Source organism: Aristolochia californica, unplaced genomic scaffold (assembly GCF_029961685.1).
Source record: "Aristolochia californica isolate CCGP_79_NKW_82.1479 unplaced genomic scaffold, dmAriCali1.0.hap1 SCAF_12, whole genome shotgun sequence".
NCBI lineage: Eukaryota > Viridiplantae > Streptophyta > Magnoliopsida > Piperales > Aristolochiaceae > Aristolochia > Aristolochia californica.
This window is the reverse complement of record NW_027181793.1, coordinates 28,378,234-28,389,883: the sequence shown is the minus strand read 5'-3', so window position 1 is coordinate 28,389,883 and position 11,650 is coordinate 28,378,234. Positions and strand designations below refer to the sequence as shown.

Here is an 11,650-nt window from a genome sequence, read left to right as displayed (position 1 = left end):
TTATTTATTAATTATTATACTTAAAATGTAATTTAATTAATTTATGATTTATTTATTATTATTATACTGAAACCATAATATTTTTTATTCTAAATAGAATAAGTTAATTAAAAAAGAGCAAAATATCTTTTTTAGGTCGTTAATCACTCGGGTTTTTGGCTAATGTTATTTCGTGGAATTGCATCTCTTCCGTGGGCCAGATTGCTAGTTTTCTGATATATTATTAAAAAAATGCCTGTTTACACTGTAAACAGCTAATGCGATCAGGAGACTATGGGCCCATATTCTAAAAAAGGAGACCACGTCATCCTCTTTCACACGTGGCTGCTGCGAACCTCGTTTCGTGACGAGTGAGTGTGCGCCTGAGGTTCCAAAATCTGACGTCTGCTACGTCTCGTTCCATACATCGTTCCGATCCCGGCTATCAAGCTCTCCACCTGCTTCTCGTCTTCCCCAGCCCTGAGGCTTGTACTCATGGCTTCTGTCTTCTCCAAACGCCTCTGTTGCTCCTCCGACTTCTCCAGGGCTTCCAACCCAGAAGAGTTGGATAAGCTTCTCGAGACGCTTCTAGGGTTTACAGATGTATCGTCGGGCTCCCTCGATTCATCCCTGGACCGCCTGCTCGAGTCAAGATCATGCGACTGGGAGAAGAATCAGATGATCGAGAAATCATTGAGATTGGGATTGGTTCTTCAAGAGGCTGCCAGAAAATGCGAAAGAAAGAGAGCTTCCTTGCATAATTCGATGACTTGGCCTCTGCCACCTGATCTTTCTGTCAACGTAAGTTCACTTTGTTGAATTCTGCTAGGTAATTTGTAAATTTTTAATTTTTCCTGGATTAGTTTCGTGGCCATCTGTTCTATCGTCAATAACTCTACCTTATTCTATTTGACATGCTGTTGGATTTGAATGTCGAACAATCTAGATGCAGTGATCAGAAAGACGAACTTTACTACGCTTGAGGAGTGAAAAGATGGTGACATTCATTAAAAAAAAAAGTAGCATTAATAAAAAACGGTGTTTTTGCGTGGCAAATGATGAGGTTTCTCTTCAAGGTTGAGTTTATTTAGTTATTTATTCTGCTGCTTACTTTTATCGAGTTTGTGCTTCTGTGTTCAATTTTTCATTTTTTGAGGTCTGAACTTACAAAGCAACGGACAACTCCTGTCTAGAAATAGCGGTATGTAAAAGGATTATGGATGGAAATAATGAGGGTACTGTATTGGTAGCTAATCAACGAATTAACAACTTCGGAGAAACAAGCAGACATTACTTGCTTAAAATTCATTACCGGATTTCAAAATAAAAATAAAAAATCACCAGTTCATTTGCTTGCTTCGTGTACGTAGTCTGATGCATAAGGAGCGTTTACCATGTTCCTCTTCTCTGCGACTTTGGTGAGGACATCCGTGTTAAAAAAAGGGGAGCTTTTGTGATGATATCATCTGGTGTTCTTTTGTATTCCTTTTATTTACCCTTCTTTTGCTTTCTTACCTTCATCGGGAACTTTTCTGGTATCTGGTGCACCTATTGTTAATGTTGTATTTATGCATGGTCAAGAAATTTGCAAGTGCTAGATTTTCTTCTTGGTTTGTTAAGACTGTACCCTTTTTACTGACAAGGTAGCTTATAAATAAAAGCTTTTGTCATTTTTTAAAGAAACAGGTCACTGAACAGCTAGTGGTCATTGTATATTTCAATGCCATCAGGCATGTTGAGTGCTTTATCACTGCAATTTTGCTGATCTCGTAGTCCTCATTTCATTGTTTTACTTCTCTGAAGGTTTTTTCCATGCTTGATACGCAAAGTCTGTGCCATGTAGCAGCAACTTGCCGGATGTTCAACGAGTGTGCAATTGATCCTTTGTGCTACACCAATATTGATTTAACATCTGTTGTTCCAAAGGTCAATAATGGGGTTGTTAGCTTGATGACCAAACGTGCAGGAAAATATTTGCAGTAAGTTCTGTCTGCCTTATCAATTAAATAGGTACGTTTATGAATATCTAAAAAAAATACTTCTAATTTGAGATTCATTTCTATCAGATTTCTGTTAATTTGACTTAGATAGTAGAAATTAGATCTGAGCTTGTAAAGGGTCAAAGTTGTTTTCCTTGGTTATGTTTTTAGATCCACCGAACAGTTGAAATTGCTTAATTTTACCTGGGCGGTGATTATGAAAGCAACTAAATAGTAGCCCTTAGTAGTGCGAAGGGTCTCATTTCTGGTACTGACAAAGCAATAGGTGCTATTTGGCATCTGAATAAATGTCAGGTTAGATAAAAAGACATAGAGAACAAAAGAAAGAAAATGAGCTTATATATAGAAGATGTCAGGTGCTGTACGTGTAGTAAAAAATATATGCTTTATTCAAGTGCAAAACGAAAATAGAAATACCAAATTTTTTGTCCATATCCTTGAGGGATGAGCATATGACAGACCAAAAGTCTGCATCACTGGAGAAAGTGCCTTTAAATATTTGTAGTAATGTATGCTTCCTGCTCTTGTCCTTGATTTCCCATTGTCTTGTGTGCTGTTTTTGTACAATTTAAAAATGTCCTGTTAAGCTCTTTAAGCTACTTCTTGATAACTGAAGTACAAGCTTTTGGGATATCCAAACATTCCTATTTTTGTTTCACCTGGTTTACGAATAATACATAATAAAAAATCTTCAAAATGATGTGCCTGCAGATTATTTTCACAGGCTTTGTTAATAGCTTGTTACTTTTTTCATCATTAAACCATCATTGGAGGGCTCAAATCTGAAACATATTGACAAAAGATCAATGTGCGAGTGTACATTCAGAAAAAAAAGCAATGGCAGATTCTTGGTATACAATATCATCCCGCAGTGTCTTTATGTAAATATTAGCATATTATCTTCTTTTGAGCTTCATGACTACATCAATTTTATCATTATTTTTCAGTTGTAATACTTCACACTTTTTGTCTTATTGCTAAAATCAGGTCCCTGAAGCTTGGAATACTGTCTGCTCCTGCTGTGCCAGTTGGAAATTTGGGATCAAAGTCTTATCCTGTAAATATTCCGGTCGATGCATCATGTCTATCATGGAATGATAAAAGATCCCGACAAGGGAAGGAATCGTGTGTTCTTACGAGATCCTGCCTCATGTGTTTAAAAGTGGACAATGGCAAAGTTGGGTATAATAAAATAATCAGCATCCCCATAACATTTTGTTTCTTCATTTCTGAACTCTTGTACCTCATGTGTTTTAGTCATGTCCATCTATTGTGAAATCAACATATTCACCAATTAGTCAGTCAGTTTGTTTCTTTGATGAGTTAAGCGTAATCTTTCTGAGTATTCCTACATTGACTTATTGCTCTTTATGTTTCAGGGCTCTCTTGAGGCAGTTACACCTCTACAACATTGAAAGAATGGACAGTTCAGCATTTTGTGCAGCAATATCATCCTGTCCATCTCTCCTGGATTTGGAATCTGTTGGGCTGTATGACTCTCATCTCTAACATCAATGTCCAACTTGAGTGCTTGACTGTGAAGGATTTTCTAAACTTGGATGCCTTATTCTCTTGTTGATTTGAGATTTCATATTCTTTTTTGAATTTTCACATCCTACTCTGTGAAGACATGGAGGGAAGTGGGGACAGGAAGTTGAGTGACCCCCCTTTATAGTCCCGCAGTATAAGCATCATGATTATTTAACATCTATGTATGTTCGGACCTTGTTATTTGTTTGAGGGATCATAAGTAGTAGAAGAAATCGAGGTCACTTGGACACAAGTCATGGGTAAAGGACTTGATGAAGATTGACTTAGTGGTGGAATTAGCCAATGTTAGGGAAGATGGTTCATGTAATAACATCATTATAATAGAATAGAGTTATTATACGTAAGAAAGAAAGAATAGTTGATGTTGCAGGAAAAGTAAAATTTTAATTTTGAATGGAACATTTGCAAATACATATATTTTAAATCTTCCATATGTGCTTCTATTTTTTTAAATCTGCTCTCTCTCTCTCTCTCTCTCTCTCTCTCTCTATGTTATATGTGACTGCCTTTTTGAGAAACGGTTTAAGGAACATTAGTCATCTATGGATATTTTCCTCTATTTGGATGAGTAATACTAAAAAAAAGAAAGTTTCTGCATTCCATCATTGGTGCATCCTTTCGAGCTTTTCAATCAATAAATATTTCATGGTCTAAAAGCTAGAATAAAGTCGATGAGCCAAGTTTACCTCTTGTCACGGCATGCTTGAGAACCTGAAAGCATATACCTGTAATGTGATTTGCTTAGCTAGAACAAATTTGTGGGACTTCTGGGGTTCCCATTCTTAGAAGCTAGCCTAGCACACCATACAAATAAATAAAATGGCTTGTTTTACATTTTTGCAGATAGGTACAACTACAACTAGAACAACTATCTTACATAAGAGTGTAAATGCATTATTTTGTGTCCTTCGACATCTAAAGTGTGTATCTGGCTTATGTACAACTACAATGAGTGGTGCTGCTTGCAGTCGGCTATTTACTTTTGATTTTAGAACAGTCATTACCATGGCTTTTTGCATCGCCATGGGCTGGGGCCTGGGCTGTATGGGTTGGGGTTCCAAGTTGGACGATTCCATTCTGTCTTCTTATGACTTAGGTCCAACTGCCTCACCCTGTCTTGTTCTTATCCTGAGGAATGGGCTTCTTTACTCAGCAGATAGAAACCATCTTGGCTAAGTTGGTTTCCTGGTATCGGACCCCACTTTGAGTTGCAGAACCGGTGATGGCCTATATGTACTTGTCTTTCAGGGAATAAATGTCAAGTTTGGTATTTGCATCATCTTTTTTTTGGAGATTATCTGTAGAAGGCAATAGTTCCTTATGTAGATTCTGTGAACAGGCATGTAGAATTGGGACAGGTATTAGAAGCAGTTAGCACGAACTGTCACCTTATAGAGCGTCTGTTTTTTGAGTCATCTAAAACAGGTATGCACTTTTTTCACCAATTCATTTCTTCGGGCAAATTTTTTCCTTCGCTCACTTAATTCTATAATATCAGGCAGAGATGACACTTTGAAGCCACTCACTTGTACTGATTTGGTAAATGGGTGCCCAAAGTTAACTTCCTTGGCCCTCAGAGGTTTCAAGCTTCAAGATAGCAAAGTTCGTGTGCTTGTTAAGGTGCATTATTATGAGTTCATAGATAATATTTTAGGCTTGGGTTCTTTTAGTCCAAGTTAACTAGACCTAGGAACTTTGATTCCATTACAAGTGTTTGAAATAATCAGTCATTTGCTAGTTTAATCTTTTTTTAAGCTGATGACCAGGTACACTGTTTGCAAATGAAATCTGACAAAATATAGAATAACTCTTAGGATTAATAGGACTTATTTTTGTTAGTACATGTACTTCTATACATTTTTTGCATGAACTTTCGTGGCTTAACTACGTCCTATCAAGTTTTGTGCTAGTACACATATTTCCCCTCCCTATCAGACATTATTACATGAATTGGCAAGTTTCATCATTATTTATCAGTCTTTTATGTAGGGATTACGGCAACTGAAGTCTATTGATATCTCAACATCTTATGCCGTTACCGGAACCTTTCTGAGGTTTGTGATTCTAGTGAATGAGTTTTTTTTATCTTTCCTTGAATTCATATCATTATACGAGAACTCTGATTGTTTTATTTATTTTTTATGTTTTAATGTTGTAGGAGCCTTGGCAATGCTTCAATTGGACCATTTTTGGAGGTTTTAAGTTTGCGTGACTGTATGCATCTGAGAGAAGTAACCCTTCTCTCCCTCCTTCCCTCCCTATGCATGGCAGTATGGTTGATAACTGTGCATATAACTAGTGTTTCTCACCTGTGTGAACTGGTTGTTTCGTAACACAGGTGGAGGTTACCCGATTCTTATCTGCTATTGTATCTGGGGACTGCAAATTTCTTAGATACCTTGTGGGTATATGTAAAACAAAACTAAGTCAAGTGTCAAATATTCTATGATATGAACCAATTCTTTACAGGTTCTGCTTTGGACTCCAAATAGGACATATCCAACAAGGAAGGCCTGGCTTTAGAAGAAGACTGGTATGATAGATGCTACACCCCAAGGTACTAAGGAGAAACTAATGACTAATTATGGTAGTATTTTTCCTGATGCTGATAATGACCATCTTCTATGTTTGCCTGGTGGTAGTATACCCATATCACGTGTCATGGAACAGAGGCCCGAGATCTGTTTGCTGGCTGAGTTTCCATTAGAGGGAAGGTAGGGAAATGCTCTTACATGGTTAGGCATGTTTAGATAATTTCGCACTCAAAATATGTTACATTGCAGACAAATATATTTACACACTGATGTGGTGGTATGAAACAAGAAGGATTCTTATCTCTTCTGCAGCTCTGCAACCCCACATTTATATAGTTCATTGCTATTAGTGCAGTTGGAGAAGTTGTTTTATTCACACTTGACAGTTTAATTGCTTTGGCAGCTCTCTTGTGGTCGACCAATCAAATGATGGTGAAGTGAACGACGATATGAACTTTCCTTCACAGTCAAGTGGTCCTGTATCGACATCTGACGGCTCATCGTTTACTAGTACATCGGAAAGTAACTACAACAGTGACATCGGCAGTGGAACTGAGGATAGTCTTGATGCTGGTTATGCAGTCTATGACGAGAGCTCTGATGAAGTTGAATTACTACTCGTGTAGTGATGAATGTTGATTGCAACAAACTCAGATCGTCCGCGAATTTTGTGGTAATCCACCCCGTTCTTACGGTTAAATATTTGAGATCTATTGAGAAATAAGATATTGGTGATTAAATACATATTTTTGCTCGCAACTGAGAACATTTGATTTTGGTTGCAACAACTTTATACTCCGGGGAAAACCAACAGCAGCACCGGAAAATTGTTAAGAACTAGAAATTTTCATTTAAATACATTGGAGAGTGATTTTTTTCTGTAGGAACCGAGGCACGAACGTACGCCAATAGTGGAGTAATATTCAGTTCAAATGTGCCCGTTGTTGGCTCCAAGTCCCCAATGAATACTAAGATAAAAGTGATTAGGAAATATAAATAGCAACCATATACTTGTATAATAATATACTGTAAGCATGCAGATCGTCTATATTGATTACATTTTTTGTTGACGCTACAAACAGCAGGAAGAGAGAAGGCCGACTTCAGTGAGGCCCAGGGCTCCACAGCAGCAGCCGCCCAAGCCACCACCTAGGCAAGGTAGGCTTTGTGGGCGTTTCCATGGCCGTAGATGAACCTGGCTGTGCCTTCCGTGTACACCTGCGTCTCCTTGGCCAGTCTGTTAAAAAAGCCACTTCCCAAAGTCAGTACCAAAAACTACATCCTCGTCATTTCACAAGCGAAGAAGAAAGGCAATGGGCTACATAATTAATGTCAGAAATAGATTGCATTGGGGCCAACATGATACTGCAAGTGCTTGCTGTAGAGGCTACAAACAAATTTACCCATCAGACAAGAAGACATGAACAGCTCGAGAAAAGACTTTTAAAAGGGATTCCAAACAGAGAGGCCGACACTAAAGCGAAGCTCCAGCTATAGCTATAGCGACATGAGATAGTTAACCATGTAGAGTACTTAACGATTTCCTGACGACTTTACTCAGGGTCGAGGCAGAGGCGAAAGTTTTGCCGTCCAGGTATCTGTTCTCACCCTGGATTCGCCGCTTGATTCTCGTGTCCAGCTCTTCTGCGTCGGCAGTGAAAGGGCAGTCCGATGCCTGCAATTATTTTTACAAGAAATTGGAAAATTTTCAGTGATTCGACGACCAACAACTCATTTAAGGGTACTTACCATGACCCATCCCCATGTGTCAGCATAAGAAGGAATGTGAGCTGAATATGGCACAACATCTGCAAGAACACGCATTTATACTCGTCACCTTTTCCTAGGAGGATCCGATTACGACGGTAAATGGAAAGGAAACACGAGACTCACGTTTGAAAACTTGTCTTAAAGTGTTATATATACAGGAGAAAACCTCAGTATGGGTGAAAGCTCCAGCCGGTCCGGCCTGCAGTGAAAATTTCAAAGCTTTAAATGGTGAATTACATGCAAAGGTGAAGAATATCCATGCGAATACCTGTGTCACAAAGATGCCTTCTTCAGTGAGTTTAGGCTTAACGATGAATTCGTAAAAGGATTTGGTGTAGAGCTGGTAACAAGGTCCGCCTTCTATGGGATCCGCCAGGTCCCCAATGATGACATCGAAGCGGCCTTCTCTGTTTTCGAGCTCAGCCCTGTGAAACACAGCAGGTGGACTACTGTCAGAAGACAGTTTAGAAACCAACCCATGTCAATACACTCAGGACTCCAGAACAGAGGTAAGAAACCTGGCATCGTTGATGATAAGTTTGAGTCTGGAATCAGAAAAGGCGTCCTTGTTTACTAGCAGATGAGACTTGCAGAAATCTACTACTTCCTGTCAAACGAAAGACACCAACAAATTATGGTTTGCAGAGGAAGGCGACTATTTGAGTAGCAGAGGAACGATCACAAGTCCCATACCTCGTCAATGTCACACATGACTACCTTCTCCACAGTCTTATGTCTGAGTATCTCTCTTGCCGTGGAACCTTCACCTCCTCCCATAATGAAAATACTCCTTGGACTGGAATGAAAATGTAGAATTTGAACTTGAATTATTTTCATGCATCAAACAAAGATAAAATAACAAAAAAAAGAAAAATTAAGAGATTGGGAAGTAAACAGTTATTACTCGATGTGATGAAGCAGTGCTGGATGAACAAGGGATTCATGGTAGATGAACTCATCTATTTCAGCGCTTTGAAGCTTCCCATCAATGACAAGGGCCTGTATAAAAGCACCGAAAAAAATTAAAAATGTCCTTGGATGAGAAGCCAACAGATGATTTCAGTTTCCAAATCGGAAACTGAAGCACAAACCTTCCCAAACGGTTTCGTGTCCAGCAATGCAATGTCCTGGTATTGACTAGCCCCAGAATGTAAAATGCTGCAAAATAGTAGATTCATAAATTATAGGCTAAGAGTACGTCCGACTGCAGTTTGGCTTATATTACAAAGAGCAGGCTATGTGTCTTCATTTTCAGCCCCACGTGAAGACACTTTCAGAATCTAAAATTTCCTGTTCTAGATTTTTGACTTGAGCCTTTTCAAGATTGGACTCTGCCCTTTTCCACAAAAAGTACACATTGTTTTTTTTTCTGTCTGACCATTTGTCAAAAAACTCTTATTGTATCACTCAAAAGCCTGGTGGAATTTAAAAACTGAAAACAGGCACTGCTTACCCTTTTGTTTGCTTGCTTTGATAATTTAATCTGAACAAACAAAGCAGGAAAAACAGAGAGGAAGGCAGAAACCAAAGAAGTTTGGATCGAAAACTGCATGTAATGGTTACCTCTTGAGTGCAAAAGACCATCTTAAGTCCTCATCAATCTCTTCTTCGTACCAACAGCTCTTCCTGCGACCTTCTCCAGCTATGTGAACAGTTCCATAGATACCATTCCCGTTGGAGCTGGCAATCTCACCCATTATCTGCAATTAAACAGTTGAAGACTTCTTGTTGGGGTGTGATGTTAAGCGAAGGAGAGCAAGAGAGAGAGAGAGAGACAGAGAGAGAGGCTTGTGAGGAGAAATGGGAGAGGGAGGAGAGGATTATATGGAAGTTGGTGGCAGAAGAATCGATGAAAGTGATAATGTCATTGAGTTGAATAGAAGAAAATAATGGGAAGGGATTTCGAGTGGGGGCTAGAAAAGGAGAGAAGCCGCATGGATTTTCGCAACAATATCTGATTCCCTGGGGTTTTACAGATACGGCCGCGTGAAAAGGAGTCCCCTTTCTGGTATCTACCTACACGCAATAAGCTGTGTATGTAGAGAGACAGGCAAATGATGATGGAGGTTGGAGATGGTGGGGAGATGATGATATGTGACTGAAAAATGAAAATCTTCTCTGTACATGAGGGAACTTCTTTGAGTCTGATAGTAAACTGGGGAAGAGATACCGACAGAGCAGAGAGCAGCGAGCAGTAAGGATGATGGAAGGGGGTCCACACTCCACAGACCAGGTGGTGGTGGATATGCCAATAAAGACGTGCAAAAGAGTGCATCAACTTTATGGCAACAATCGGCGTTTGAGCTCTGGAAGTTCCCGGAGAAACACCAACAGGACACTCATTATGTGTCTTTTTCATCTTGTTTACTCGTTTTTTTTCTCATAACTCTTAATTAATTAAATCCAATCTCACACCCAAGTCATTACTCTTTCTCGGCAGCTCTGTTTATTCTCCTCTCGTAGCCGCATGAAATTAAATTGGACAGGATCATACGTCGACTACTTCGAATTAGATGCACCGTGCAATGACATCGCCTCCTCAATCGTCTGAGACCTCCACTCTCGATTAGGTACATTCACTACACATTACGAGTATCGAATCCAATACAAATTCAGTTCCTGGATTGGTTCGTATTCCTTTAGAAGAAGTGGGCATGAGGAGGTGGTGGAGGGCGATGAAACGACGGGTAAGTGGGAGGAGGGTACGGAGAGAGCAGGAAGCATGGAGGAGGAAAAGGATAAAAGATGATGATGAATCAATGGCGTGGGCATTGGAATTTGGTGGGAGGGGAGAAAGCGTGCGGAGAATCGTCATCATCACTCTCACCTTACCACGCATATACCGCGTGCCATGACAGCCATGCTCATTATCACCGTATTCTCGCACAAGATAGCGACGGGCCCACACGTGTCTTAATTTTGAGATCCATAGTGGGCCTCTTGGGGTTGGAGGCCCACTTAACCTGCGGCTGATGTCAGCGGGTTGTCAGCATGAGCTGTCCATCCACACCAGCTCATCTAGTTCCGATCGGAGAACTTTTGCTCCTGATTGTATTTACAGAAAAGAGATCTTTAGGAAGAAAAGGAAACGCATTGAATTTCTGATGTAAAAACTGATTATTAGTCTATGACTATCTATGGATTCTTAGATTCTTAGTAGATTTTTTCACATGTTGGGTTTTACCATCCGAAGAAGTCGTATGTGGTGCTCGCCAGATCAAGATATCACGAGCCCCCATCCCCCACTAATGCACGGGGATGCATACCCTGCCTGGGTAGGGATGGCATCCAGCCCAGAAGAGGTCAAATGTGCACATGTTTGAGTTTGGTTCGGTTTAATCTGAATACTCAAAACTTGAACCCAAGATTTTTAATCGAGTTTGAGTTCGAGTTTGAATTCTAACCTACATTTAGAAATATAAAAATATAAAAAAAATTAAAAAAAATATACCCAAAAAGGTTGAACAATTGATCATCTTCAAGGTTTGAAGTAAATAAGAGTAATTTATCAACCAACTAAAGAGAGAATTGACAAGAGCAATTAGAATAAAGGGTGTTTTCATAAAAAAATCTATGCTAAAGAGTCGACTCACAATCTAACAAGTTGTGTTTAAAAAATCTCGAATTTGACTTGTTATACTTAACGAGCCTTATTTCAAGTTTGAACCTGAGTTAAGCTCAAGTAAATACCAAACTGAGTCGAGTTTTTTTCGAACCAAACTCGAATGGTTTTCAAGCCGGTTTGGCTTGGTGCCACCCCTAACCCTAGATAATAGTTGTTGTAAAAGTAATTTTAATTATATTTATCTATGTAAT

The 11,650-nt window shown here is 39.3% G+C and overlaps 2 protein-coding genes across 4 annotated transcripts; one reads left to right on the top strand and one right to left on the bottom strand.

Moving 5' to 3' along the window:
- Positions 1-424: 424 nt before the first annotated feature.
- Positions 425-6,958, top strand: LOC137945409 (F-box protein At4g02760-like). Of its 3 annotated transcripts, none has more exons than XM_068791291.1 (12): positions 425-780; positions 1,783-1,958; positions 2,967-3,161; positions 3,359-3,469; positions 4,870-4,955; positions 5,029-5,132; positions 5,520-5,584; positions 5,689-5,761; positions 5,869-5,931; positions 6,023-6,087; positions 6,173-6,244; positions 6,468-6,958. In XM_068791291.1, the coding sequence occupies exons 1-12, from the start codon at positions 475-477 to the stop codon at positions 6,688-6,690; spliced, it is 1,539 nt and encodes a 512-aa protein (XP_068647392.1). In that variant the 5' UTR covers positions 425-474; the 3' UTR covers positions 6,691-6,958. The 3 variants fall into 3 exon arrangements, with proteins under 3 accessions (XP_068647392.1, XP_068647391.1, XP_068647393.1); XM_068791290.1 differs by having other exon boundaries at positions 5,029-5,150; positions 6,468-6,955; XM_068791292.1 differs by lacking the exon at positions 6,468-6,958 and having other exon boundaries at positions 5,029-5,150; positions 6,000-6,087.
- Positions 6,959-7,057: 99 nt separating this feature from the next.
- LOC137945410 (thermospermine synthase ACAULIS5-like) lies at positions 7,058-9,738 on the bottom strand. Its single transcript, XM_068791294.1, has 10 exons — positions 9,398-9,738; positions 8,926-8,992; positions 8,739-8,833; positions 8,528-8,630; positions 8,353-8,441; positions 8,103-8,259; positions 7,958-8,033; positions 7,814-7,872; positions 7,603-7,739; positions 7,058-7,301 (listed from the first exon to the last, which is right to left on the bottom strand). The coding sequence occupies exons 1-10, from the start codon at positions 9,529-9,531 to the stop codon at positions 7,214-7,216; spliced, it is 1,005 nt and encodes a 334-aa protein (XP_068647395.1). The 5' UTR covers positions 9,532-9,738; the 3' UTR covers positions 7,058-7,213.
- Positions 9,739-11,650: the final 1,912 nt, after the last annotated feature.

What these genes read in the sequence shown, in the direction of transcription:
- LOC137945410 (XM_068791294.1), bottom strand. Translation starts at nt 9,531, where the DNA reads ATGGGTGAGATTGCCAGCTCCAACGGGAATGGTATCTATGGAACTGTT. An exon ending in ACACGAAACCGTTTGGGAAG is followed by an intron (nt 8,834 to 8,925) that starts GTTTGTGCTTCA and finishes GCTTTTATACAG; the next exon opens with GCCCTTGTCATTGATGGGAA. An exon ending in AGTAAAGTCGTCAGGAAATC is followed by an intron (nt 7,302 to 7,602) that starts GTTAAGTACTCT and finishes CTTTTTTAACAG; the next exon opens with ACTGGCCAAGGAGACGCAGG.
- LOC137945409 (XM_068791290.1), top strand. Translation starts at nt 475, where the DNA reads ATGGCTTCTGTCTTCTCCAAACGCCTCTGTTGCTCCTCCGACTTCTCC. An exon ending in GATTTGGAATCTGTTGGGCT is followed by an intron (nt 3,470 to 4,869) that starts GTATGACTCTCA and finishes TTCTGTGAACAG; the next exon opens with GCATGTAGAATTGGGACAGG. An exon ending in GCAAATTTCTTAGATACCTT is followed by an intron (nt 5,932 to 6,022) that starts GTGGGTATATGT and finishes GACTCCAAATAG; the next exon opens with GACATATCCAACAAGGAAGG.